Genomic DNA, 27282 nt, shown 5'->3' with positions numbered 1-27282 from the left:
GACCCGTTTCACTTGGAGATGCAAAATAAGCAAATGAAAGCTAATCGAAAATAAACTAATAATGATGATTTAGTTCTATTCGACGGAAAAATTAGCCAACGTGTGTCCAGTAAAAGTCTCGTTAGTAACCGATGCTTAAAGAGCTGTGAACCGGTTTGTGACAATGGAGATCTTGTTGAGGAGAGGAAAAGTTTCTATAGCGCCATATGGGTGAATGTGATGTGCTGCTAAACTGGTCTGTGAGGAGTTTCCACTTAAGGAAAGCGTGTGAGGGGGCTGGACGGCCAGAGTAACATTCTGCTTTTGAAATCACCAGGCAGAACAATAAAAAACAGAAAATAAAAGAAATGTGATACAATTACTTTGCATGGCGACTGTTACCTGACGAACCCGTTCCATCCATGTGCATGACCCCCCCACACGTGCATTGTGGCTCTCGAGCTGGTTCTGGTGAGGCTGTTGGTGCGTTTGCGTGAGTGTTCCATCTCCAATGTGGATGCATAACGAGTCTAGTGGCAAACGGTCCGCTGCAGACATTTTGCATAATCCTTGATCGATATGATCACATCTAGTGTGAATAGAGAATCTTTTACAGAAATTGGGCAGAATACGTCCATCAGTCTCCTTGATTAAAGTGCACGTAGATTAATGCACCAACCCGCTGCAAACACAGGCGCACACACACCAACTGACCTGCACATGGTGACGTCTTTTAAAGCATGCTGTGACTCGCTATAGCATGCTTCAAATAGCATAGTGGGAATTTGGGACCAGAGTGACACAAGCATAAGTAAAAAAATACTGACATAGTTGGGGGTGGGGGGTGGGAGTGTGGGGGGGTGTCGGTGCATCACATCTTCTTCCACACAGTCCCAAATCCTGCACCGCTTCTGTCCTCCACTCCTCCATCCTTTTATCTTGGTGTACCATCCCTTGCTCCCCAAATTCATCCACATTTAACATCTTGCAGCAGCAGCACCACCACGTCTGCTATACCCGACTCACCCCTCCTGCTGCTGCTCCTCCTCCTCCTCCTCCTCCCCCTCCTCCACCCTCCCCTCCCGCTCCTCCACCCCCCTTTGCTGCATCCCCATGTCCCGGCCTCCTCCTGCAAGCCTCCTTCATCCGCCCCCACTGGTAGCCTTGGAAGGTGGGGCTGATCGGGAGGTACTTGAAGAACTGGTGTCTGCGGATGAAGTCCATTCCGAACGGCAGGTCGTAGGATCGCATCCCCTCCAGCTCTGCAGCGCTGAGACCGGCGCCACGTTTCAGCTTCTTGACGCCTCGCTCCTCGAGGGTGCCTGTGGGGAAGAGGGAGATTGAGCGACCAAAGCTTTGAGACAGGATATATGTTATATTACATGTTTTTAAACTACCGCTAAATTGTTATCTAGATCACTCTGAAGCGGAAAGTACATTCATGTTTAGGTTGACCTTGTTTTTAAATCGTCAGCTTGACCCACGTGAACGAGAGTGAATGAAACCCCTTACCAGGGATAGTATTGTCCAAAACGAAGGCCACGGAGCCTCCGACGAACATGGCAGTGGTGAGGAGCACGTTCAAGACCTGGTCAATCTCGACTATGCCTGAGAGAGAAAGACAGCGGCAGAGTAACAGACTTTGTTTAGCATCGTTTCAGGAACTGAACTCATTTTGGTTGTGTTAGTGTGTGTAAGTATGAAAACTAAAATGACACTTGACTTAATGACAAATATACAGTATATATATCCTATATAAGTGTCTCTTTAAAATGCAGCATCTCAAAAGTTTTTCAGAATCTAATTGCACTCATGTTTATTGCTCAATACAAACAATAATAAAATTGACAAAAGGTCAAAGCAAAGACAGAATCTTGTTCACAAGGATATATTAAAAGTACCGATAATCCTTCCTGAGGGAGATGCCTCCACTCACCTGTGACCAGGGGGTTCTGTTTGAGGTAGCTCGGCAGCATCAGCCCAAAGAAGATTGAGAAACCCAGAACAAAGAGGTTCCTGGAGGAGTTGAGGTCGACAAACTGCAGGTTGGAGAGTCCCACCGCGGTGATCATACCAAACAGGGTGCAGAACAGAGCTCCCAGCACAGGGTCGGGGAGGGAGGCAAACAGGGCGCTGAATTTACCCACGAGCCCCAGCATCAGCATCATGGCGGCGCCATACTGGATCACACGTCGGCTGCCCACCTGGAAGGTCAGACAGAGATCAGCGGGAGCCAAGGCCAGCCATTCAGGGCGAGCTATATACATTTGGTTTAATCATTTGTTTCTACATGAATCCCAACAGAATGCGAAGAGGACTTCTGCACATTTAGCAACTTTTTCAAGTTGCAGAGAGACGGAAGCCAAGAGAATTACACAATAAACAAACATGATTAAAAAATGCCATGATGAAACGTCAAATGTAATCGAGTGCAGGTGTGAGTTACCTTAGTGATCCCCATGACGCCTATATTTGGACTAGAGGAGGTTGAGCCATTTCCTGTCCCAAAAAGACCATCCAGGACACAGGAAATACCCTCTACAAATATTCCCCTACAGACAGACGGCAGGGGAAAAAATACTCATCAAAACATCTTAAAGAAAATGAATTCCAAACAAGTATCAGAAAGAAGAAGAGCCAAACTGAAGAGTTACCGATTGATGGCGTGGATCGGAGGGGGAGGCGCGCAGGCGAGACGCGCACAGGCGTAGTAATCTCCGATGGATTCGATGATGCTGGCCACCACGGCGCTCATCATGCCGATCACACCAGCAGCCGTCACCGTTGGAAACCCCCACTGGACTGTTGATGTGAAAAGCAGAGCTGGTCAGAGGGGGGAAACTGCTGCAAAATGTATTGATATAATTTATACATTCAATCTCTAAATAATTTCTGAGGATTTTCTCGTTTTGTTTATTTTGTGTAAATCCATGGTTCACCTCTTCCTATAAAAAATAATCCCCCTTTTTACATTTCTATTGTTGTACTGTCTCAAATCATAGAGCTCATTATTCCTCCCCTGACCAGTGTAACCGTTCCTGACAACCAGAGTCACACCAGTTCATGGCATAACTTAACATACCTCCTCTCAAAACAGCCCCCTTCCCCTCCTCCCCCCAGACACACTCACAGGGATATGGGACCTTAAACCAGGGAGCCGCTGCGATGATTCCTTGGCGGGCGTCGGTGCGGGCGTAGTGGCCATACTTGCCCACTTCCGGCGGGAAAACGTCAGTCACGGTGAAAATGAAACACAGAAGCCATGACACCAAGATGGCCATGATGATCTGTGGAAAAAGAAACCACCAATAAGACATACCCAGATAAACTAAAATTAAAAAATGGTCCTTTCCCAGGTTTCTGAACATTGTGAATGTCTAATAGACGCAGCATTCTTGTGGCAGCAATTTCTTCTAAGAATTTAATTTAGATTATGTATTTTGTGTCCTCCTCTAAAATGTTGACTCGTCTTGAAATAAATGCATCTTATTGAATGTATCGGAGATTATTGATGGCACTGTTCAGTAAATCACCAGCAGAGGGCAGGAAAACACAGACTTCCACACTGCAGAGTAGCAGGCGGAGGAGGAACCTCTCAGCGAGAATGAGATGAACTTTATTGAATAATTTGGGACTTACATGGGCGCCTAGCTTGCAGTGTAGGCAGGGATCGGTTTAAACAGAGTCATTCATTAAAAGCAGTTTGGGGAACATCAACATGGAGACCAGCCACTTACAGGGAACATTTTGAAGACCTGCAGCCTGTAGAACGTCCAGCCTTTCTTGGCTTTGTAGACCGGCAGCGGGAATTGAATGTTTCTGGCGTACTGAGAGAAGAGCAGCACCAAGAAGATAGTCCTGCAGACAGAAACAAGCTCCCTCAGTTTGGTGGATTATTTTATTTACACGTGTTAGAGGACAAACCCCGTACAGATTCACTCCCGCCCATGTCTGACTTGGACCTCAGGGGCCTTCAAGCTAATCGATTATCCTTAATGCTCAAAGGAAAAACAAATCAGTGGCAAATTACAGGCATTAATCCTGTCCCTTTGGAGGGAGAGGAGGAAGCCTCCGGCCATGGTGTAGACAGTTGTGACACAGCAGGAACTATGAATCACACCACATCAATGTCACAGAAGAGATCTCTAGCAAATGGTCATAAAAATAAGTACGCTCATCATTACGCGTTCAAACCCTCTTCCTTTTTAGCAGGGAATATGCTCTGTGAGGAGGGGATCTAGAAAGTGGATTTGAGAGCTAGGAAAATCTGCTGTTGATGAATTTGCATTTCTTTGCGTGAGAGTCTGAGCTTACAGCATAGCGATGCCCCAGTGTTTTCCTGCCCTCTCGCCCGCCGCCTGGAAACCAGAGAGGCCTATGAGCGTCACTGTGGGGGTGATGGTCAGGGGTCCGATGTACTTCAGCAGGAGCCCGGGCAGACCCAGCGCTCCGATGCAAACCTCCACCAGGGACGACACGATGATGGCCCCTTGGATCTGACAGAACGCAATTAAACACAGATGCAGTTTTAAATTGGTTTCACTATGAACAGACTCTTAAAATAGTACAGCCTCAGAGGGATACCAGATGATGAGGACTCATGCAACTTAAAGAAAGATGACTCAAATCTAAAGGATTACACCCAGCATTGACTGAAATTAATTTAGTAATTATGGTGTTCCCTGTGGATGAAAGCACTAATGTTATTTCAAGCACCGGATTGCCTTTAGAAAAGTTTTTTTTACTGCAGCAAGGTCCTGCTTCTCTGCACCAGTAACTATGCTTTACAATTTATACTAACTGCATAGAAAGAGTCAGTCCTTTCACCGAGGGTCTTATTTATTTATGCAGGCCATGTAGAGGCATCAGTGGTAATTTAATCTATAAATTGATTACAGCAACTGTAAAAATACTAAAGCAAAGAAAAGTCCTGCTCTAGTGATTGATCATAAAAAATAAAATTGGTCTGATTCGTTGTCCTCTGGTCAGATGCACGTTGCTCACGCCTCTCAGCCCTCTGATGTCCGGTTTAACAATTTGATTCGGTCGGATTGGGTTTGGTCTCATTTGTGCGTTACATAAAAAACAATTACACAACTGGCTTGTGCAAACTGAAAGGTTAATTCAAATGAACAGCTTGTGTCACGGAAAGCCAAACCCTGCAGCCATTTACAGACAGCGTTGACTTTAAGCAGCTATGAGAAAAGGAAAAAAAAAAAAAAAGATCCTCTAGCTTAAGTAACCTCAATAATCGCACTGGTGTTGTGTAATATCTTACTCAAATATTTATTCAGTTTCAAACAACTGGCCTTCCCACAACAAGGTGTTTACTATCTACTGTTCAGGTATTTTATTAGTCTTTCTTTGCCTTACCTCTCGTATCCTGGGGTGCCAGATGTGCTCGGTGTTGAGCAGCTGCGTGCTGTTGAATAGTGAAACCTCTGCCAATGGTGAAACAAAAAGGATGGGGAGAATACGACATTAAACTTAGACATTTAACTTAAAATCGTTCACTATCTGAAACAAGGAGACAAATCTTGGCTTTATAGCCTTTGGAGATTGAATCATAGAAAGAAAAGCTACAATAACCCTCCGCATGAGATCAGACATGAGATTTACCTGTGTTATTGCACTTCCATTTGTCCAGGGACAGGATGGCTCTGGCTGGTGCGAGGAAGGCGAAGGCGCTGGCCTGGAACAAGGGCAACCTAAAACACACAGAAAGCATGCTTTCAAAATGATGCTGTGAGTCATTTTGAAATAAATAATCCCAGAATTGTTAAACAAAATGAGTGTCCAAAAAGGGTGGAAAGAAAGGGGACATTCTGTGTCCAGCCATCGGGTGAAAGCATTTAGGGATCTCTTTAAAGCGGTTTCTGCTTATTTGAATATCGAGAATCCCGCTGGTTGTGTTTTGGGGGAATCTAAAGTCAATCAAACACATGTTGGGGTCATCGATGCCACATATCTTTTATTTAGACAATGATGATTACTGACATTTAAAAAAATGTCTGCAATAACACTGTATTACAGCACAAAGACATCAAAAGACAGTATTCATGCTAAAAATAGAATACATAAACTGCTGTGACAGGATATCAGTGGGAATGCCAATGACAGAATAAAAGGTGAAGAATGAAGTAATGATTAAATGGAGCAGGTTTCTTTTCTTCGAAAAGAGGAAGTGAACTTTCCTCACCAAAGTAGAGGTACACCTGCACACCACATACTCACTTCATCCATGTCCAATAGAAGGATGACATGACAAAAATCAAATCGGGACTGATCCTTTGTTTATCTAAAACTGATCTGTGCAGTCATTAGTTTATCTAATAGACCTACAGCTAAATGGGGTGTTTATGTGTGTCGGATCAACAGAAACGGCCAGTTCGTCAAAAGGATTTGAGAATGGCACATTAGGATAAGTTGTTTAATTCTTCCAGTTCACTGAAATAAATATTTAAACATGGGATGAATATCATCCATGTCATCAAGAAGGCTGTAAAAGAAAATGTACATGGATCTCAAATTACCAAAAAGTCTGAGTAGTAGCTGCTCAGAAGCTAAAAAGATATGGAGGAAATATTTAGGTGGCCCCTTGTCATCAGAACGCAAGCAGACTTGCTCCCATGAAAGAACCACGGGGGGAGTGTGACGTCAGCCTTGCACTTCCTCAGAGAGGGGAAGATGTTGGCGTGATGATGTTGAACTCGACCGCAGACCGGCTGAGGTCTTTGCTTGTGTCAGGTGAAGGCTACAGATAACACTGAAGATAGCAAGTGTATTTACTTTTGTTGACCAGAATGAGCATAACTGTAATACCTGAAGAAGAACAATTGGCTAAGTAAGGCCCATCAGTATTTAAAATGTTCTGGATGACGTACTCGACCCGGTGGGATCCAGTGACATTGGAATGGAGCCGAAGTTTCCGGCTCCATTCTTTCTGTATTTGGACACTGAGGAAGTGCCTGGACAAAGCCTCAGGACAAACATTATTTTTCACTGTCAAATCAAAAAGGTTTGAGGATCCTAAAACTACAAAATATAATAATCTAGACAAACTGATTTACAGTTCTCCATGAGGGGTCTTATAAAACATTTTCTAACCACCAACAGTTTTGAGAAGTGAGTGTGTCCGGCTTGAATGAATACTACGCCTCCCTATTGGTCTCCCTATTGCTTGATAGTCCCCTGCTACAGGTTTCTAGGTTCATGATTTTTTTATCTGTCAGATACAATGAATCTTTTGGGAAGTTCACTTTCCACTCAAAGAAAAACTGGAGTCACATGAACGAAACAAATAAGTTGAAATGTTAAGTCATCACAGACAAGACAACTGCTACAAAACATCTGTAGAAAACATACAATGTACCCCTGCTCAAATAATATTTTTTTTAAATGATATTGGAACTAAAACAATAAAAACCTGTGACAAAATAAAAAAAAACACATGTAGTCATCCGCTTAAATGTGCACACACACACACACCCCATGACATGAAGAGGAAGGATAGAGAAAGAGGAACTTCCTGTCAACAATAGCCAATGACTTCAAGTGGCACTTGAGGAGAGGAGGAAAAAAAAAAAAAAGGGGAGAGGTGAGGAAGTGAAAGACAGAATACCAACATTCAGCTGCAGGGTGCGTGGTCCAACAACGAGTGAGACGGTTCTGTGAGTGTACCTGCAGCCCAGTGTGGTCTGGAGCAAGGTGGTGATCCCCACGCAGAAGAAGATGGTCCCGATGAGCTGACTGGTGGCCCACTGATCGAAGCCGACGCACATGGCCTCCGCGAGGAGGAACGGCACAGCGATAGTTCCACTGAAACACGTCAAGTAGTGCTGCAGAGGCAAGAGGCCACACAGTCAGTGTGTGTCTCCATTGTTTGACCGTTCAGACCAGACATTGTAGTTACTTGAGCTATTAAGACGTTCATCACTTGGAGATTTAACTAAATAGATAGCTCCAATATAGTGACATGAGTGTAAGCTCACATCTGGTCCATTAATGTGTTTGGGGATATGTAAATTAAATTTAAAAAGTTAAAATCTGCTTAAAACAAAGCAACTGAGCCAAGATCTAGAGCAATGTGGTAAAGTTTAAAAAAGTGACAGAATTGATGAGTTTAAAGTATTCACAGCCTGTAAAAACAACCTCAAACTCTATTCTTCAGCTGGATCATGATCCCACAAACTCAAAAATATTAAAATGTCACATCCACCATAACAGAATCACAGAGTCATATTTGTGTGACTATAAAGATAACTTCTGGTTCTTTTCTGAGCTAATGAAGACTTGAAGCTGTGAAATATTTTAAAGTGTAGGCCCGAGGCCCTCAGACACACCACAAGAAATAAGTAACAGCACATAAAAGCAGTCATGTGAGAACTTTGTATTTCCTTTAGGCGAGATGAAAGGAGGCCGTGTTTCAGCTTGTGAATGTTGACAGTTGCGCACACATGGCTACGTCATTTGTAGGACAGTGACGGACTCTAGCTTAAACCTACTGAACCACTGAGAGCAAAATCCAGTTTGTGGGACACGCAGTCAGTCATGTTTAGGTTCTGTGCAGTGACCACACCCTGTCATTTGTCAAGTTACTGGGATGACGAGTTCCACCACAGCAAAGAATATGACCCGAGATAATGACACGCGAGGTCATTGTGCTTGTTTTTCAGCTCAGATGACGAGACGCATCCGATAGTCAGGTACACAAACATGTGACCATGAAGGATTTGAGTGTTCAGCGTGAGATTCACCTGTAGGCCCAGGAACACACACAGGTACCAGGGTGGGGTGTCTTCAATGGTATAGATCATGTCCATCCTCCTGGCGTCAGAGCTGTCGGTGCTGTCAAATGTCTCACACATTGAGCTCTACACACAAAAACACACACAGAATAAAAACAGTCAAAATAATGTACTTTGTTGGAATGCATTCATGTGAAAGTAACATAATCACAGGATCACATTGAACCAGCGATCGTTTCAGCAGACGGGAATTTATTAGTGATGAAAGTCGAAAGTGACAATGGGGCAGAGATCGAGAGACTAGGTGAAAGAAGAAAAAACACACAACTTTACCCTATCAGCAAAGGAAAATACACAGTCACAAGAGAGAAGATAACATGGACATGGACAGAGTTTGGTGAGTCAGCACTTTTCTTGTGCTTAAATCAGAAGGTCAGAAAAAACAGTCTATTTTAACTTAAATCTTCTGTATCTAAATACTGTCAAAAGATTAATTTATATAAAGGATATATACACTTTTAAATAGGAAAACACAAGATGTATTCAATTCAAAAGACAGAGGAAGAAGTACCTATTGTATTTCGAGGAATTATTGTCATTATTCTTCTCACAAACCGCAGGCCTTTTTGGGGCCTTTATCATATTCAAAAAGTTGTTAAATTTGGCATGGATATCTGGACTGTTAAAAAATGTGATACTTTTTGGGTCTCACATTTGGGTATAAAGAAATGTCTCTAGAGCGCCCTCTAATTTAATTTACATTACAAGAGATGACGGAGCTCTGCTGGAGAAACTACTGACTGTATTGTACTTTCACCAGTAGACGTTCGTGCAAGTGTCCAACCACACTTGTTGTTACAATGGGTTGCAAATCCACCAGGATCAGGAGAATCTGAAGGTTTCCACATCGTAGAATGCGGTGTAAAAGGGAGGAAGGAAAACGAAAGATTGCCGCTGGTAAGTTTTAAGAATCCATGTGTGTGTGTGTGTCTCCGCCTGCTTAAAACGAGGCTCATTTGGGAGTAAACATGCACTTTGCTTTATTGAACACAGAGTTTGTGTTTAACATTCCTCCAGCTTACCTTTTCTGCTCCTTGATTCTCTTTACTGTAGACGGCCATCAGCTCAGTGTTCTCGGTGTCTTGGTCTCCGTTGGCCCCCCCCACGCCGTTCACCACCACCTTAACACACACAGGCCAACTCAAAGTTAAGTACGCATTAAGTAAGCACCTAAAATACTGTTGACAGTTGTATAACGTTGTCTCTGCATGCTCCTTTGTGGGAAAGATCAGAAACATCGGGTGTGACTAACTGCTTATAAATGTGTGAACAGACTTGCCGACCTGCATGTGGACACGCGTTTCCCAACAGATGCAAACTGGGCTCTTTACAAACAAACGACTTCCACCCAACAAGGGGGAAAGTGCAAGTTACGTGTGCGCTTTTTCTGTGACTGCCAGGAGCACCTCGTTAATGGACGAAGGGAAGCGCGTTTTGAAACCAGAAACATTTTTCTTTGAAGTCTCCCGAATGCATATAATGCATTTTATTTAATACTTAAGTTTGTATTAGGTAATGAATATCTAAAAACCTAGGGGTTTTACAGGTGCACTAAAAACACAAAAGCGGATGAATTTTACGGTGAATTCAGATCAAGGTCTGTTACACTACACATTCATTTCATGTTAGTATGACAGTACGTCAGTGGCTTTAGATTTCAGTAAAGTTTACTTGATGTGTTTAATTTTTAGGTACTGCGTATGCACTTAAGAACAGAACTTTGTTTTATGAATGAGGCTCAGAACAAATTCTATTGCGTCATCGTGCATAATGGTTCTGTTCTCTGCCTTTTGTAAATTGTATAAAGTGTTGTACCGGTATAGGGTAGAAATCGCCGCCAGGCTTGCTCTCCTCTTCCAATTTCCCTGCCTCGCTGCTACCGTCAGTCGACTTGGTGCTGGTATTCTTTCCCACGCCCATCCTTGCGTCTTGGATGTTGTCCTTGTCTGTCCCGCCTCGGTCTCCCTCTTGTGTGAACGCTGTAGACGAATCCGTCGGCCCGATTACATCATCCGGGACTGCCTCATCTGCTTGGGAAGAAAAAGAGACAGATAATCGGAGAGATTAATATCTTGATTTATAACTTCAAGGGTTGCAGCATCCCACCTTGTTATGGTTAAATCTTATCACATCAGCTTTGTGATAGTAACCTCAATATCTTAAATTAGTCAAAGAAGAAACTTAACAGAAAAGACTTTTAATAGACTTAATCTACAGAAGAAGCACTAAAACAAAAATAGTACAGATGAATTGGGATCAAGGCATTGGTTGGTTGCAGCCCTGCACCTTCAAAAGAAACATTTCTACATTCAGTTAATCCGGGTGCCACATGAAGAGGAGGGAAAGACACAGAGGTGAGAGAGTGCAGGGAGTGGAAAGGAGAGTGAAACATGAAACATCAGATACATGTTGGGGACCGTTTTCTTTGGCCTGGGTGCCCAAAAGGGCATTCCCGTGATAAAAAGTGTAATAGCCACTACTTTGTCCATCTGGACAGTGTTTTCTCTCTTTTACGATAAAGGGGAACTCCTGTGAGTGTTCTGATGTGGAAAAATCTGTTAGAACTTGTATGTGTTGAAATAAATCAATACAACACAAAAATAAACTTTTGTTGTGAAAAAAATCCCAGTGAGCCCTATAAAACAAAGATAGCATGCAGGCTAAAACCCCATCCAAGCCCCCGGCCAGGCCCACTGTGGAAGGTTTTACTTTAAAAGTGTAAAGCAAAACAACAAGAGAGAGGCTTGAGTACAGTCGGGTTTGATGAAGAGGAGCAACAGAGCGATGGAGATGATGGAGAAGGAGCGGGAGGCAGCGAGGGGAGACGGCAGGTTGACCTGCAGCAGCGTTTCCTAAACTCTAGTGTCACATTAACCCTGGTTTGTGTAAAACAATCCTTGAGTCGTGTCTTTCCCTTTAGACATGTAGAAGTATCTGAGGGGACTTGGCGATAAAAAAGTTTTTTCAAGGACTAAACTGCAGAAACCCAACAGGAAGTAATTTGTCTGCGGGGCTTGCTGTCCTTGCTCATTTTATCTATAATAATATTAGTGGCTGGTTATCTCCATGTGTGAGGGGTGACTGCCTTGTGCGACCGAAATTACATGTTTCTTTGTGAAGACGTAGTTTGACCTTGCGTATGGTGATTTTCGGATTAGATAAAGGTAAACTACTTTACCAAACCACTTTTTAGAAACCCCAGTTTGGAGTAGAAGATGTGAAAAGAGTCAATGTTCAGCCGCACAGGAAACTACACCTAGACAATGAAAATAAAGTTATATCTCAGGTCAAATCACATGACAAATCGGTCAAAATGACACTTTTCTCCTCCACTGAGGTTCATTACAGCAGCAGTTGCATTAGATTGTTAATGGTGTTCCACTGTAAATTAACCCACGAGGATGCTGAGCGATATCATAAGGTTTCACTGAAAGGGAACATGGAAGCCTGTAAACCTGAAGAGTGACCAAAATATCCTGTTTCCTTCCTCCCACATGACACCGGAGATGTTCCATTATTTAAAATGGTCCTTTTATTCAGGACTTTGAAACCAAGTTACCAAACCAGTACTTTACCAACAGCACAACGAACAATGCACTTGTTAGTTAGACTTTCCTTCCTTATATCTCAGCTCCCCATTCGTTTGTCTTACATTGCGTTTCATACTCTGATGTAAAATATATTTAGAAAAGACTTGAGGTAAAATAAAATATTCCACTGTTGTATTCCAAAGAAGCCTTTCCCACCCAGCCAGTCTCCCTGCTTGCAGTGTAAAATGTTGGGATAGGTGTAATACCTAGTTGACACATCCCATCACTCCTGTCAAGCTGGGCGGCTGGGAGCATCTGTGTGGAAGGGGCAAGAGGGAGAAGGGGAGGAGGAGGAGAAAGCGAAGGAGGCACAGAGAAGAGAGGGTTCAAGGATAAGGAGAGAGGTGAAACATACGTTAATTTGACAGACAGCATTTTAATCACAAGCAAAGGTTATTGTGCAAAACCTTGTTTTGGGATAATTAAATAAGACTTAAGGAAGGCTGTTTGAGTAAATTATGCTGCAATCTAGTATAGACTGGCCAAGACTAAATGGATGCTTAATGGCTGTTGCTGCAATTGCTGCAACGGCAGCTCGCAGTTAACAGCACCCAAAGTACTAGAATTGCGCTCTAAAAAAAAGGGCCATTTGAAGAGAAGTCATCTGAATTAAAATGATCATATATATCAAATATAGTAAAAATGTAATACAAAAATAATTTGCAAACCATATTTCACAATAAATTCTTATAATACTGCATTGATCGACGGATATTTGGGGGTGGTTTTAAATCTTGTTTCATTTACATTATAATTAAAAATAAAACTTTTAGGAAATGGTAAAGTCATTAACCAACGTTCAAAGAGCAGTCATGATACAAACTGATCCATTACTTTTACTTGCAGTAATTTGGGAAATTCAGTTACAACACCACGCAACCAAAAACAGGACCCATGACACGCAGCCCGTGATTGGCCCACTGGGGGTACTGTGAGGCGCCGAGTGTGACACAAAGTATCCCAACAGCCTGTGGGCGACTTTCGGGTCCGATGAAGCGTTTGCCCACACCTGAAGCTACTGCGCCACGACCACGGCGGAAACACCCTTGTCGACTAATCCCTGTCTGCACACACGAAAGAAGGAGAGAGAACTGAAACTGATGATGTAACAGAAAATCTGGAGTTGCACATGCGGATGGAAACAGGCTTTGTGACTGTGTCAAACGCACTGAATAATAAAAATAAAAACAGCGCGAGGAGGCACAGAGACACTTGTGGTGGTAATTTTGACTCAGCCCAAAATAAGCAGGCTGGTGGACAGTCACTGCCTAGAGTTATAACCATGGTAACCTGATCCGCGGAGCTGTGCTGGCCTGTGTCGCATTGTGTGGAGGAGGAAGAAGGCTTCACACCAGATGTTCGTGCTGGCCGGTTTATCTCTAGGGCCAGGGTTTTACATGCGTATCGACTTCAGTCCTAAATTCTGGAGCAGGCTATGAGCCCTGGTTGGTTGGTTCAGTGGTGTGCAGGAGTAGTGAGGAGTTTGTGCCTTGTGTATTTTATATCTGGCGTCATCAATGCAAAAGAAAACCCTAACCCCTGTCGGCAATACGTCCATGCTGTAGAGGACCATAAATCTGTCCCATGGATTCATTTTCAATGTCCATTATTGATTAATGCAGTTATATCAAAATCCTCATTTTATTGTGGATGTAAAATATAGAAAGAGAAAAATGACACTTTAAAGAGCAGTCAAAAATTACCAGAATAATTGCAGGTACCCATTCCAGCAGTAAATCGACAACTCGTTTAAGCTTTAGATAATATATAGAGCCCCCCCCCCAGAAAATGAGACAAACACTGCATGAGGTCAACCGACCGCATCAGGTGTGCGGTTAGCAAAGTCACATGAGCCTGCAAACGCTTTGTCATCGTTACTTTGAATACAATGAACCCACACAAAAGGGTATCATTTGGTGTTATTCGGTTTGTCCCGGCAAAGATGAGCCGTTGGCCAACACGTTGTGCGTTACATGAAGCTTCCGGGACGGATGTGAAAAGGGTTTTGTGAAGATGTGACTTTATCGGGTTTGCAGCCATGCTCCCAAAACAACAAGCGATGCGTTGTTGACGCACACCGTGGGGGGATTGTAACGTTTCTGCAGGGTTATGTTAACATTGTCCACCCTCAGCGGTGAACGGAGATAAGAGCTACAGGGGTGGCAGGCAAAGTACCCGAAATATTCTCGGCAATTTGTATGGGGGGGGGTTTCACTGATTATCAGAGGAATGAAACTTCCTTTTTGCGGGGTTGGTTGATGAATTTAACACAACAGTTGATTCATTATCTAACAATATTATCAGCACTAGTAACTTTTTCTTTAAATAACCTTTTGCAGTATTTGCACGTTTCTTCTCTTTGAGTACCGGCATATTAAAAGGAGTGTAAAAGAGGTGGCAATGCTTCCAAGGTCTCGCTTTTCAAAAGGTCATAGTCTAGTTTAAGTTGTTTACTTACAACTATAGAATTTAACAATTCAAATGATCTCAATGATTTAAGATGATCCAAGCCACTGCTATTGCGCTGGTCTTTGTATTAGAAATGCTAGTATTGTTAAAGGTTGTACATCGCTACATTTAGAATATATTCTTAAACATTATTGGTTTTAGCCGAACATGCCGAGTCATGCAACCGCTAGACAAAAAAAAAAAAAAAAGCAAATGCGAGTCCGCCTGCTTTTGTAACAGGTTTACGTCACGGGGGCAGTTTGCTGGTTGGGGCAAGCCGTGCAACAGGAATGCTTCCGGATTCCTGTGTCTGGTGTATATGCTTCACTTCATATTCAGCACGGCCCTCATTGATCTGCTTTGGACAGAGTTTACTCATCCATTCAATTATTCTTCTTTGAGTTTAAATCTAGTCAGTTCTTTCATTTATCTCCAGCATACCGCTTTATACAACACAGAATTCAGAGTAACAGGGTTGTACAGGTTCATATTTGATGCCTTTTTTTATCTTAAAACAAAATCGACATTTAATAAAAGAAATGCGATTATCTAACTGCACAAAAGTACTGCTCAAGATGTTATAGTGACCCATACGGTTCATTACAGCACATCCGTGTCTATATGTTGACTTTTCAGTTTTTATAAATTTGCTGTCCTGCTTTCTCTGGTACTCACCAGTTCAACAGAAGGTGCCGCCCCCCCCCCCATGCTGTGCTGTACAAACACGTTACACTGGTTAAGAAGCTACAGCAGCAGGGCAGACGAGAGGTTGAGCTTCTAAATGCATTTCCCGCCCCCCATCACAGCAACACCTACACAGCTTGCGGTCTGCATGGGTGGAGACGGTTAGATGGAAAAGTGAAGATGTTTCCCACATTTCAGACAAAAGAAAATGCCACGTCATGTAAATGTACCAAATGACATTTGGTACAGCCCACCCACAGCCTCAGACAGGTTTTCCCTTAAAAAAGGTCCAATTGGTGGTATTTAAGACCAGAGGGCATCCTTTGTTGCTCTAAGATGATGAAATCCCTGCCTCCTGCGGCTGCTCCCAGCGGGGCGGGGGGGGGGACGGGACGGTTTTATTTGCTTGTACTGTAACTGGGGAGACAAATCCTTTATTCAGCCCCATTCAGGTTAGTAAATGATCAGCTAAAACACCAAAGATGGTAGAGCAGATCCTGACATGGTATAGTTGAGCAGTTAGCTATGTTCAGCAGACTGTAGTACTGTAGAGGTCAGATACTGCTTGCATGCAGCAGCGATCTGAAACTTCAGTTCACGCCTAAACTATTCTGTAAACTATTAAACTGCAAACTGATTTCTATTGTTTTGTCTAGAGTTAAGGTTGCAAAATCCCTGTTTTTTTTGTTATTAGCAGAATAGTGAACTGAACAAAAAAAAAAAAAACAAGTGAGGCAAAGAGATAAGGAGAGACAGCACATTACTGGGTGAGGCTCCTCACACCCGGACCTGATACCAGAGGGATGGAGGCCGAGGACGAGATCCACATCAGCCTGTGCACCAGGACCCCAAGCAACATGAAGATGGAACAGGTTTTCTTAGAAATTGAAAGGCTCCATCAATAGTGGAAGACTTACGTTTTTTGTAGATTAACAAGTCAGACAGTATTTGTACTGGGAGTTGTTAAAAAATTGTATTTTGTAGTACAATACAACATTTTTGCAGCAAAACTACACAGAATCATCTCAAATCCGATGTTTGTGAATATTGCTTTTGAACATTTTCACTAAACTGTTGAGTGGTGGTTAGATCTCCCACGATGAAATACTCAGCTGTTTATTTGAAGACATTGAGATTAAAAAAACTATTTGGGTTCCATTTTGTGTGCCACACTAAACCGGAATATGGTCGTTATTATCATTATTATGACCCTACTCTACCCTATTAATCATTCATTATTCCATAATAAACTCATGGAAGTTATAATTAGGATACGGAGCGACACTGGAGGACATGGTTCAGTGAGGAAATACATAGAGTTAGTAAGCTTTTAGAATTTTTTAATAGGCTTTTGCATTTGTTAAATTACAGCTGAGCTAGTCATCCCCCATTTTTTACTTTATGAAAGTTGTAGTTAAACAAACAATACTTGGTGCGAACATTGGACAATTTGGAGATTGGGCTGAAAAATGAAAAAAAAGGTTGTTATAAAGATAAAACACGTGTTCAACCTTTTACTACATTTTAGCTGCTGACAAAACGGTTTGTTGCAACAGTGAAGAAGCCTGGTCACATATCCCACCTCTTATTCATCAGTAATGTGGATTTAATTGAGGACCAAGTGGTTTAAAGAAAAATAGAACTGCAGTGCAGCCTCTAAAAACCAGGACACTCGTGCCAAATTAGGATTTCCAAAATCCAACATGATCTCCATAATAAGTGAAGCCTACATTAAGGGCTCTCAAGCGCAGTCTTTGCATGAACACGCTTCCAAGTGCATGAGTGCGGACTTTGGGGTTTGCCCTCATTGACCTCAGATGGACAACTGACCGCAGGACACAACCCAGCGGACTATTCAATCAATTAAAGATGCTCTTCAGACCGCTTCCACCACTCAGTCCCCCAGATGTCAAGATGCTGATGACATTTCTATGAAACTTTGATAAACAGTTTAATGCTGTTGGGTCCTTATGATGTGAGCTGATCCAGCACATGTGCTGATGTCTCTTTTATGTCCGTTTATTTTCAATGTGGAAACAAGGTTTGCTTTGGGCGGATGTGTGGTGATGGAGCGCATGGAGAAGAGGAAGAAGAGGCAGGTTAAAGGAGACAGGGATTCTGCTGCTAATGTAATCATACAACCCTGTTCCCAGGCCGGGCATGGCGCACCACGACGGTGTAATCTTAGTCACACGCTGCCAAGAATCCACTTCTGTGGCCCAGATCCCCTCAATGCGCTCGATCCTGACCCGGATACTCGCAGAGATCCTCTGTCCATTTACTGGGAGTCACACGGACTAAGGCTGTTGTGGAAGGTTGAAAAGCTACTTTTGAAAGAAGGACACAGGAACAGTGACTAAGCCTTGTTATGGTCCGGGTCGAGTTGGTGTTAGTCACACTCCTTCCTGTCGGAGCCCCCTTAAGAGGTGCTTTTTTGTGCCTCTGGCTTGCAGGGTTTGCGTTAGCTGGACGTACCTGGTGGCTCTTTGTGGCCTTTACCACTCGTGCATGAACGAGACTCTGTTGTTAGTGTACGGCAACGTAAAAAAGGCGGGTACCGTCAAAGTCTGAAGGCGGTATAGTTTGTACACGTGCTCTACGGTTGAGAGGTTGTGTCGTAAAAGGAGTAAATTTCACCAAACAGGATTGAGGATTCACATTCCTCATCTGTTGCTGGCAAGAAACACTCTTTCCAGCCAATATTCTTGTTTGTCTTTTGGTTCACGGAACAAACATACCATCTCATGTCTACATTTTTCAGATGAGCCACCTTCACACAGGTCCCCAAACTAAACCAGCTATGAATCAATAAAAAGGCCCTTGAGCAAAAATAAAAATGAAAGGTCAGCCAGACCTACACATCACTGTATGATAAACGTCGCCTGGACTGGGATCAATCTTACATCCAACACCTGGACAGCCCGTAGCACTACTACCCCCAAGTGATTTTAGCAGCCACTACACCCCCTCACCGTTACATCACAACTGCACATCGGTGGTTCCACATTCCCTATCGGTCCTCCAACTTATGGGTCATTCACATTGTACCAATTTTGTATGCTTACTTGGCCTCAGCGGTACCAAGAGCTACTGGAAATTTCCTGTACGCACAAATAACAGAACACATTAGTGTCTTTGCTTGGGTCCAAAAGTGACTCCTCAATAGAACACTAAGCCTGCAACAAATCAATTTGCTCTTATTTAAATATAGCGTTCAAACAATTTCTCCATAGTACTTTTTCATTAAATTCTCAATGTAGAGCACCAATATTGCTTTTGGATACTGCTGATGTCCCCGGTTTACAATGCAAAGTGAATTCAAGTCAAGCCTAGACAGAGTATTAAAAATAAATCTGTAGTAGAGAGTGACTGGCACGAACGTTGTTCTGGCTCACACACACACACACACCAGCGTGCCACAAGGAGAGATTGAATTTACCAGTTGCGAGTCGGGTCAAATGCAAAAACACTCAGTCACAGGCACCAATAGCACTCCGCAGGTGGTCAAAAGCCCCTGACTTATTCAAGAATAAACAAAACAACGCTTTTACAAAAGTTGAACATTACCCTGTGAAGCCGAAGCAGTTTTGTGGTATTTTTCACTGCAAGGTCCTTCACCACCTGGAAACAGCACAATCACGGCGAGAAGTGGAAACAGCTCAAAGTTTCTTTATGGGTCTATAACAGTTATAATGCCATACATCCTTTCTAATAAGTTAAATTCCCATTATTTGTTTGTATTGGAAAACAATGGAATCTATACATCAAATATTTGAAACATCTGTTGTTCTCAGCGGTCACTACCGGCCCCATGATGCACTGGACGCACAGTATGCGTTTACACAGGAACTGCTCAACACAAACAGTTTATTTTGGGTGGAATTTTCAATGAGACATGGGAAATGAAGCCATTTTGATGAACCACCTCCTTCATATTGTGATTTAAAAAAAAAGTATATATATTTGAAATGTCAAAATAATTTGCTACAATATATTTTGATGGGCAAGATCAAGATGCCGGTTCACCTTACATTAGCACGCAAATCAATGCGATTAACTGGAGTCAAACTGGCAACTTTCCAGTCACAAGCTTCTTCAACCTTTAAGCTTCATTACTGCAGAATTACAATCATGCATACAGCTCACGACAGGGCTCTTTCCGTGCTGTCATGGTGACTGTGTGGTGAACACCAGGAAGCCAAATGTCAAAAAGATATTGTCTATATTTGTTTCTTTACATATTCACTTTTTTTGATGTGGCTGATTAATTGAGAAAGCACTCAGTGAGCTTGATCCCCAAGTTTTCAAAAACAAACCAGACACACCATGATGAAAGATGGACTCTACGGTAACTAGAAAACCAAGCGGTGTGTTAACGGAGACATCTCACGCGCTGAATCTCCAAAAGCATTTAAAATACAAGTTAGCCTTCTACTATAAAGCCACATCGATGACATGGGCTGTCCTTCAAAGAAATTCGGAGTAATCTGTTTTATTAGAAATAAATGTTCAAAAAAAAGGAACCCAAAACAACAAATTGTTTTGCAAATAAATAAAGGACAGGCCTAGTTTATATCTTAAAGAAAAGGCTTATTGTGGCCTTACTCAGACCTATCACGACTTGAAGGTCTGAACTGTGAAAAGTATCATCATCACAAGAAGTTGTTCATATACTCAAAGAAAATTAAAGTTGTTTTGACCTCTTTTTTCGTCCTAGATGAACCTTGAAAGGAGAAGTTAAGCCTTCGGTCTGAATAAACGCAGAAAAGCAATGTCACCGATCCTATATCTTCGGGGGTTAACATTAAGACTTTGATCCATCATCCTTCCGTGATTGTTACCTCACTACGCATTTCAACTTACCGGTTTGATAATGTGCGGATCACATAAGCCCGGCACAACCACGTTTCCAGGGCAACCGCCTCGTCAAGAACCAATAAACACTAATGGCCGAAGCACGCGCCGGTGTGCCAGTGAGTGCTTCCTGGTAGTTGTAGTTTCTTATGGGTTCTCTTTTAAATCAAACGCCACAAGGCAATGCAGATTACGCATGCGTGTTTAGCCGTGCGGTGATGGATCTGATGTTTTAAAAGACACTATATCATATCTAGTGACATTAACGTCTGGCCTCGGGCATCGTCATAAAGATAAGTGGCCTCATAGTTCCCTCGTGAAATGTGTGTGTGTGAGGAGGGGGGGTGGGGGGGGGTTCCAGTGCTGTGTTTTTTCGTGCTAAAGGACACGGCAAAGAGGGACTAATGTGGCCTCGCGTTTCACGGTCACACGTCAGCATCAGCCGACAAAACGGTCACACCGAGCCACTGAGAGGTGGAGCGTTGGCTGCGTTACATGTCGGTCCGTTACATCGGTGTCCCCGGTACACCTCTGTCCCTACGGTTAGCCTCGAGCCGGGGTTTATAAAGTCCCCACCTCCTGACATGCACGTGTGCTTCCGAAGAGTCACTCGTGAGATTTAAAATTGCACGTTTTGTCCTCACCTGCCCGATGAATGAGACGAGGAGCTCACTTCCTTTCTCGGTTGCGTCCGTCGGCTCGTCCCCGTGGGTTGGTGTTGTTAAGGCGGTGGGTGGGGGGGGTAGCCTTAGCCTACACTTGTAGCCGGAGGAGAACGGGCAGCAGCGAGGAGGAGTCTTTGCTCCCGGTCCTTCCGAGGTGAGCGTCTAGTGTTCCTCCGACGGGCTTTTTAACAGGTCCTCTTCGCATGGAGGGATTTCGCCTCTCGTAAAGCAACGGGGTTGACGTTCGCTATCACGCATGCCCACATCCCCCCGTGACGCTGAGCGGCAGCCCCTCTCTATCGTCATTCAACGGCTCAGCCAATCAGTAGCGGCCTAGTGGTGACGCAATCCTCCCTCTTTATCCAATGAACAATATGCAGTGACAGCCCCTTTTAACATATTCTGTAACGGGCTAATAACCACTTGCATAAACTGCAATTATTGTGGGGGGTTTTGCCGTTGAACAGTTACTCAACCAGAATGTTTAACGCTTCCTCAAATATTTAAATTGGGTTTTTTTTCCCTTGCCGTCCTTTGGCCACACCGCCATCTGATGGTTGTCTATTGGCCTACATTCACACACTTTGGTCGGTCTCTTGTCCTGACGTAACCCAGTTAGCAAATGTTGAATAAGAGGTCAACGGCAGCCTGTGGAAAATCGTTTTTTTCGGTAGGTATTTAAGTTACTGTTGTTTTCAACGAAAAAGGGTATAGATCTTTAGGAGGTTTGCAGTAACTGACTTCTAAAAAAAGCTGTTGTAGTGGTGTTTAGTGCATAAGTTATAACTAACATACTATATCTGGATTAATCCATGTACACCAAACCTCCATAACTCAAGATAAGAATGATGTTACAAAGTTACATTTATATTTCAATACTATACAAAATTACAGATCAAATGTAGTGGGCTGATATTATTTGGTATTGTAAACCAATAAAATGATTCCTACTTTTGGAAAATAGTGACTTATGAAATTGTAACTTGACAACAAAGAATGTTATAATGTAAACACACAGATCTGTGTATACTTGAATTTAATTTAGTTAGGTTTACTATAAGTGTCAGCACATTCTTTGTTATCTGCATCGTAAAGTAACCTGTTTGATAACTTTTTCAAAACAACATGACACACCTTGAAATGCCTGAAGTTTTGATCTTAGTAAAGTCATCAAGAGTCAAGTGTCTCACAAAACAAGGAACTGAATGAGTTAACCGTGTGGTCAAATAAAAATAAAAAAAACGATTACATCAGTAGAGTTCGTGAACTTTTTTGCACCTCTGTCCTAAATAAACGCATACTTTGATAGAATTTGGGTTGGGTGTGTTGCGTTTATCAGCTTATACCCTGGCCTGCAGAGAGAGTATCATGTATCTTTGCAGAAGTAAAAACGTTAGGAAAGACTTTTTATTGCTTTTGCAGTCAGATGTTCAGTTTGTCACCACTTTCCTGCCAAATAAGATGGTGCAGCCTGCAGCCTTTTAGCTTAGTTCAGCATTAGGGTTAAAAAAAACCCCAGGTGAAACTCCAAGCCTGACTGTGTCCAAACGTTGCCAAATCTACCAGCTCACTGAAAGCTGGCGCATGTAGACACTAGACACATATTAAAGTACGTTAAGTTCCAATATTTCACATCCCAAACACAACATCCTCCTGCACCAAACAACACAACAAACCACCGCAACAAATGTGAAGTAATCTGCAGATGAAGATAGTCGCAGTAAATGCACTATTTCCTCATTACTGTTTGATAAAAATGACAGTCTTGGGAAATCATGATGACACGATATATTTAAGTTTTTAAGGACCCAATGGGATCAGAGATGAGAGCCACAGACACATGGTTGCAGACGGACTTACACTTTGTTGGTTCTGAACCTGCTAATCCAATTAAAGAATAACTTCATACTTTTATAGAGTAGAGAAGCAATATAAGTGTAGGTCCGTAAATACTGAAGCACTACAACTAAAGACTACCTTTGGAATTGATCATTATATGCTTCATGAAATTTAAGAAAAAAAGGCATTAAAATTGATGAAATCGTATTCATTCTCAGGTTAAATTCTCAAATTAACCTGAAAGTGCAAGATATTCAGTTCAGAATCATGTGAAGCTATTCACCACCGTGAGGTGGAATTGGATACTGCAGTCAATCACAAAGAGAAAGGATTAATTGACATAGTAACATTCCTGCAGATGTCTAGAAGTCTTCAAAGCACTCCTCTTTTCGTGAGGTAAGTACACTGAGTGGGGTTACATGTTTTTAATAGCTCATATCTACAACATTCATTGTTCCTAAAAAAGGATTCTGACTGACTTTGGTCATCCTCTTCACTTTCCTCAAGTGCCATCACAGGATTTACATTTCATGTTTCTTTCCGAATGAATATCATAATTCATGTTCCCTTCTGGGTGAACCATTGCTCAACTTTGGTGATCCTTTGCCTTTACATTTATAGCGCCATCAGGTCGACATTTTTATTGACTAACAGAGTGCAACTGTGATATAATCCATCATAAATCTTCAAAGCAACTACTCTCATAAAATAAATCGAAAACAAAAAAAGTGCAATACATCACTTGTGTGGAGCCAATAAGAGGCTTTGACTCGCTGCTAAATGGAAACACAGATTCTGCACAGGGACTGAAAGAGTCCCTCTAGTCAGTTAACTGTTCATTATGTTTGATCACTCAGTGTTTGCTGCTTGGTCATCTGAACGCAGGACGCAGTGAGAGGACGCATTGACAAGGGGAAGTCGCAGCTGTCAACAACGTCTTTAATTGAACCGACATCACAAAGGTTCTACTGTACTGTACATAATGCTGAGTCAGCATGCTCTTAGTTACTGAGGAACCCAGACAAAGCTTTAATTCAGCACAGGAACACACTTTTTTTAACAGTTCTCTGGTATTTCTACACAGTACCGTACGGACTCATTTTTTCATTCCGACCAGTTGAACACAATCATCCAAAATAGAAAAACAGAAGGGAGAGTAATGTTATTGATCTGTGTTACAGAGACTTCTAAAACATAATATTGACTTCTGATCCCCAACCATCACCCGGTGCAGCACGGATGAGACCGACACAAGGTGTAACTATCAACTATACATATATACATACACACCAGCGGTGTATCCGGTGCAGGTATCTACAGTGCCTGTACTTCAGGCGCATATAATACATTGTCATAAAACTGTACTGCAAGCTAATTCCACGTCACATGCTTTAAATTAATTTCTTTTTTTTCTTTTATCCTCTTAGCTCACTTCATCCAGCTGGTCTGTGTGTGAGTGTGTGTGTGTGTGTGTGTGTGTGTGTGTGAGTGAGTGAAAGATAATTGGCGTATTAGTGTTGAAGCTAATACTCTTCTGTGCTCAAAACAGAGGATTATCGTAAGCTTCTTCCTTTGTTGTTGGTTGTCGTTGATTCTTTTTGTATGACAACCACAAGAAGCTTTTCCGTTTCTTCATTTGAGGACACAAAAAACCCCACACTGGACAGAGTGGGAGCCTTCTTTTACCCAGGAAGCTCTTCCCTTTCATCTGTCTGTAGCAGTTCTTTTTAGTCCAGAAGCAGCTAAAGGAGCGCAGAGACAAACAAGAAAAATAAAACATCTACTCCCTGTGTCCAGTGCCTACGTGCTTTGCCATGATGAGTTGGAGGTGTGGGTGAGGTGTGTTTGTGTGTGAGGGCTGAAGACGGGGATTCCTCATATCACATTTTCAAACAGCTGCATGGAGTTCATGATGTTTTCGTCCTTGAAAGATAAGAAGCAGAGCATTAGTTACCATATATCAGAAGTCAACTACAGTTAAGGTAGATTTCTTTGACTCTTTTACTTAAAAACGTTAGTTAATCAGAACCCGTTTAATTAAAAATTCGACTTGCTTTACACTTTAAAAGATTATCTGAATTATTATTGATTGAGGCAGGCATGAACATCTGGAAAATGGCAGCAGATTTATAGCCCACTATATGAGTATGAGGTCAAATGGAAGAGGCAGATAGATCATCTGGCACTCAAACTCAAGTCGCTGTTTCTAACACGTGTTGAGACTCATGCTCAGCAGCAGGTGAAGCCTTCCACCAAAGTTCATGAATGACAGTTAACATTTCACAGATTTCTGAGCTGAAAAAAAAAAGTTTTTTGAATTCGGCTGCATTCTGGGAAACGTGATCTTCAGTGGACTTTTGACCAAAAGCTGGACAAACAGTAGTAGTGAGGTAAAGATCCTTAGTGAGGTCGACTGACTTGACCCAGCTCAAAAAAATGTCATGCTTTGAATAATTATTTTGATGTCTAGGTTCATTTTATGCATGTGTAAAATAATGCATCTTACTGTTTAAAATCCTTATTCTGCATGGGGAAATGACACATTTCTAATTTAATATTTATTCATGGGAAATCCTTGGAGCCTTTATTTCTAAGAATGGATGAATCAGGAGGAGGTCCGGCCAGAAAAATAAGGTGTTCTTTCAAGACATGTTGTGCTTTACAGTGTGTGCAAATGTGGATCTATCTACATGAATGGCTGCCTCGGTGTTTCGGTGCTCTTTGTTTTTTTTTATTTCTCAACTTACTAACCCATAGCTTTAGCGTACTAACCCATAGCTTATATTTTATTATATTTTTATTTTATTTTTTATCTTATTGCTGCACTACGTTGTCATTATTGTACTGTCTTCCGTCATGCACCAACCGCCAAGTCAAATTCCATGTATGTCTGACATATGATGGCAATAAACGTTTCCTGATTCCTGATCATCTTATCAATAATATATATTCTGATACAATAGAAGAAAAAGGACGGGAGCATGTCTGTTCTTTGTCCCCTTTCATGTGTCACATGTCCAAACATGTCGGCACGACTGTAAAATCCCCTTATCTCTAACCTTGACCAGTATGTGAGTATTTGTGTTTGTGAGTAACTTTCATTATGTCTTTGACGTCTGTTTGACAAAGTCACCTTCTGACAAGTCTCAATGAACTCTTCAATGGTCACAACACCGTCTCGGTTTTTATCCATTTTCTGTTTAAATAATGGAGAAATAGAACAGAGGAAAAGGAAATATTAGATATGATCTGCAAAATCTTACTTGAGTACAAAAATAAGTAATCATTATGCCGAATAGCCTATTTCAGAATCATATTTATCATTTTATTGGATCAAAATCTGCTTTAATCTGGCAGCTGGTAAATGTGTTTGTTAATTTGAATTTAAATGTCCTTAGTTACATTCCAAGGGTGCTTGTGTGTTTTGGGTTTGTGTGCTTTGAGAACCTGGAAGAACTTGTCCACGTGTTCGGAGGGCGCCTCCTCTCGCACACAGGGGTACGTGTACCTCCCCATCATGTCGTAGATTGACGTCATAATCGCCAGCATCTCCTGGAGAGAAGAGGCCGGAAGTGCAAAGGGAAAGAGTTACAGCAATCTGTTAACGACCCTCCAAGCTACACCACATGCCAAAGGAAAGAAAAGACGAGACAAGGGGTTCTCTCATGAATCATGCAGCTCAATAAGAAAGAAATCAAATCATGTCGGTTGTGCTAGAATCACACAGCAGGGACAAAGTGTCATGGTAACATCCGTAATTTGTTTGGCGCCGTCACAAAGGTCGGGCTGTTCTCACACCTCTTTGGTGATGTAGCCGTCCTTGTTGATGTCGTAGAGGTTAAAGGCCCAGTTGAGCTTCTCCGTGACCGAACCTCTGAGCAACACCGACAGGCCGATGACGAAGTCCTCGAAGCGGATTGAACCGTTTCTGTCCATGTCGAAGGCGTTGAACAGGAAGTGAGCGTACGTGGTTGCATCTGTGAGCAAAAGCAGTCGGGTTATAAGCATGTGTGTGTCTGCTGTATCTGCTGTTTTTCAAAGTGGACACATTATACAGCCCTTCATAATATAATAATACTAATAACTATTGTTTATATAGCACCTTTCCAGATGAAGCACTGCTGTAAAGTAAACTTGCACCAGCATGGTACTTTTATTAATATTACCTTAGTACAGGAATCATTAAAAAACAAAGCATTTAGGGGTTGGTAGACATGCCAGACAGTCCACATTTACATGTAGAAGACCTATCAAAATGTCCTCTATAAGAATTTCACCACAAAAAACCTGGATTAAGTGATACAATACATTTGTTTCTTTCTTTTCTATAATTGAGTTGCTTAATTTTTTGTAAACAAGAAATCAAATTCAAATGAATTGAATTACTCGACTTGTTCTGTTAACATTGGGTCTCCC

At 42.2% G+C, this 27282-nt stretch overlaps 2 protein-coding genes across 4 annotated transcripts in view; both read right to left on the bottom strand.

Annotated features, from left to right (window-relative positions):
* Positions 1–509: 509 nt before the first annotated feature.
* On the bottom strand, positions 510–21303 carry slc23a2 (solute carrier family 23 member 2). Its single transcript, XM_062562164.1, has 17 exons — positions 21007–21303; positions 12583–12631; positions 10602–10813; positions 9809–9907; positions 8736–8852; positions 7660–7817; positions 5599–5687; positions 5353–5420; positions 4294–4475; positions 3717–3837; positions 3110–3266; positions 2634–2781; positions 2426–2531; positions 1916–2183; positions 1492–1587; positions 1053–1301; positions 510–568 (listed from the first exon to the last, which is right to left on the bottom strand). Exons 2-17 carry the CDS (start codon positions 12629–12631, stop codon positions 510–512), a joined length of 2178 nt encoding a protein of 725 aa, XP_062418148.1. The 5' UTR covers positions 21007–21303.
* A 2568-nt stretch (positions 21304–23871) lies between these two features.
* kcnip3b (Kv channel interacting protein 3b, calsenilin) overlaps positions 23872–27282 on the bottom strand; it is a 31718-nt gene continuing 28307 nt past the window's right edge. For all 3 annotated transcript variants that reach the window (XM_037482707.2, XM_062562233.1, XM_062562232.1), the window contains 4 exons: positions 26665–26843; positions 26314–26418; positions 26000–26062; positions 23872–24789 (listed from right to left, as the gene is read on the bottom strand). In XM_037482707.2, coding sequence (XP_037338604.1) covers positions 24742–24789; positions 26000–26062; positions 26314–26418; positions 26665–26843 — 395 coding nt within the window. In that variant the 3' untranslated portion in view covers positions 23872–24741. The remainder of the gene's footprint in view (positions 24790–25999; positions 26063–26313; positions 26419–26664; positions 26844–27282) is intronic.

Source organism: Pungitius pungitius, chromosome 5 (genome assembly GCF_949316345.1).
Source record: "Pungitius pungitius chromosome 5, fPunPun2.1, whole genome shotgun sequence".
Taxonomy (NCBI): Eukaryota; Metazoa; Chordata; class Actinopteri; order Perciformes; family Gasterosteidae; genus Pungitius; species Pungitius pungitius.
The sequence above is the reverse complement of the archived record's forward strand: the minus strand, read 5'-3'. Positions and strand labels throughout refer to the sequence as shown.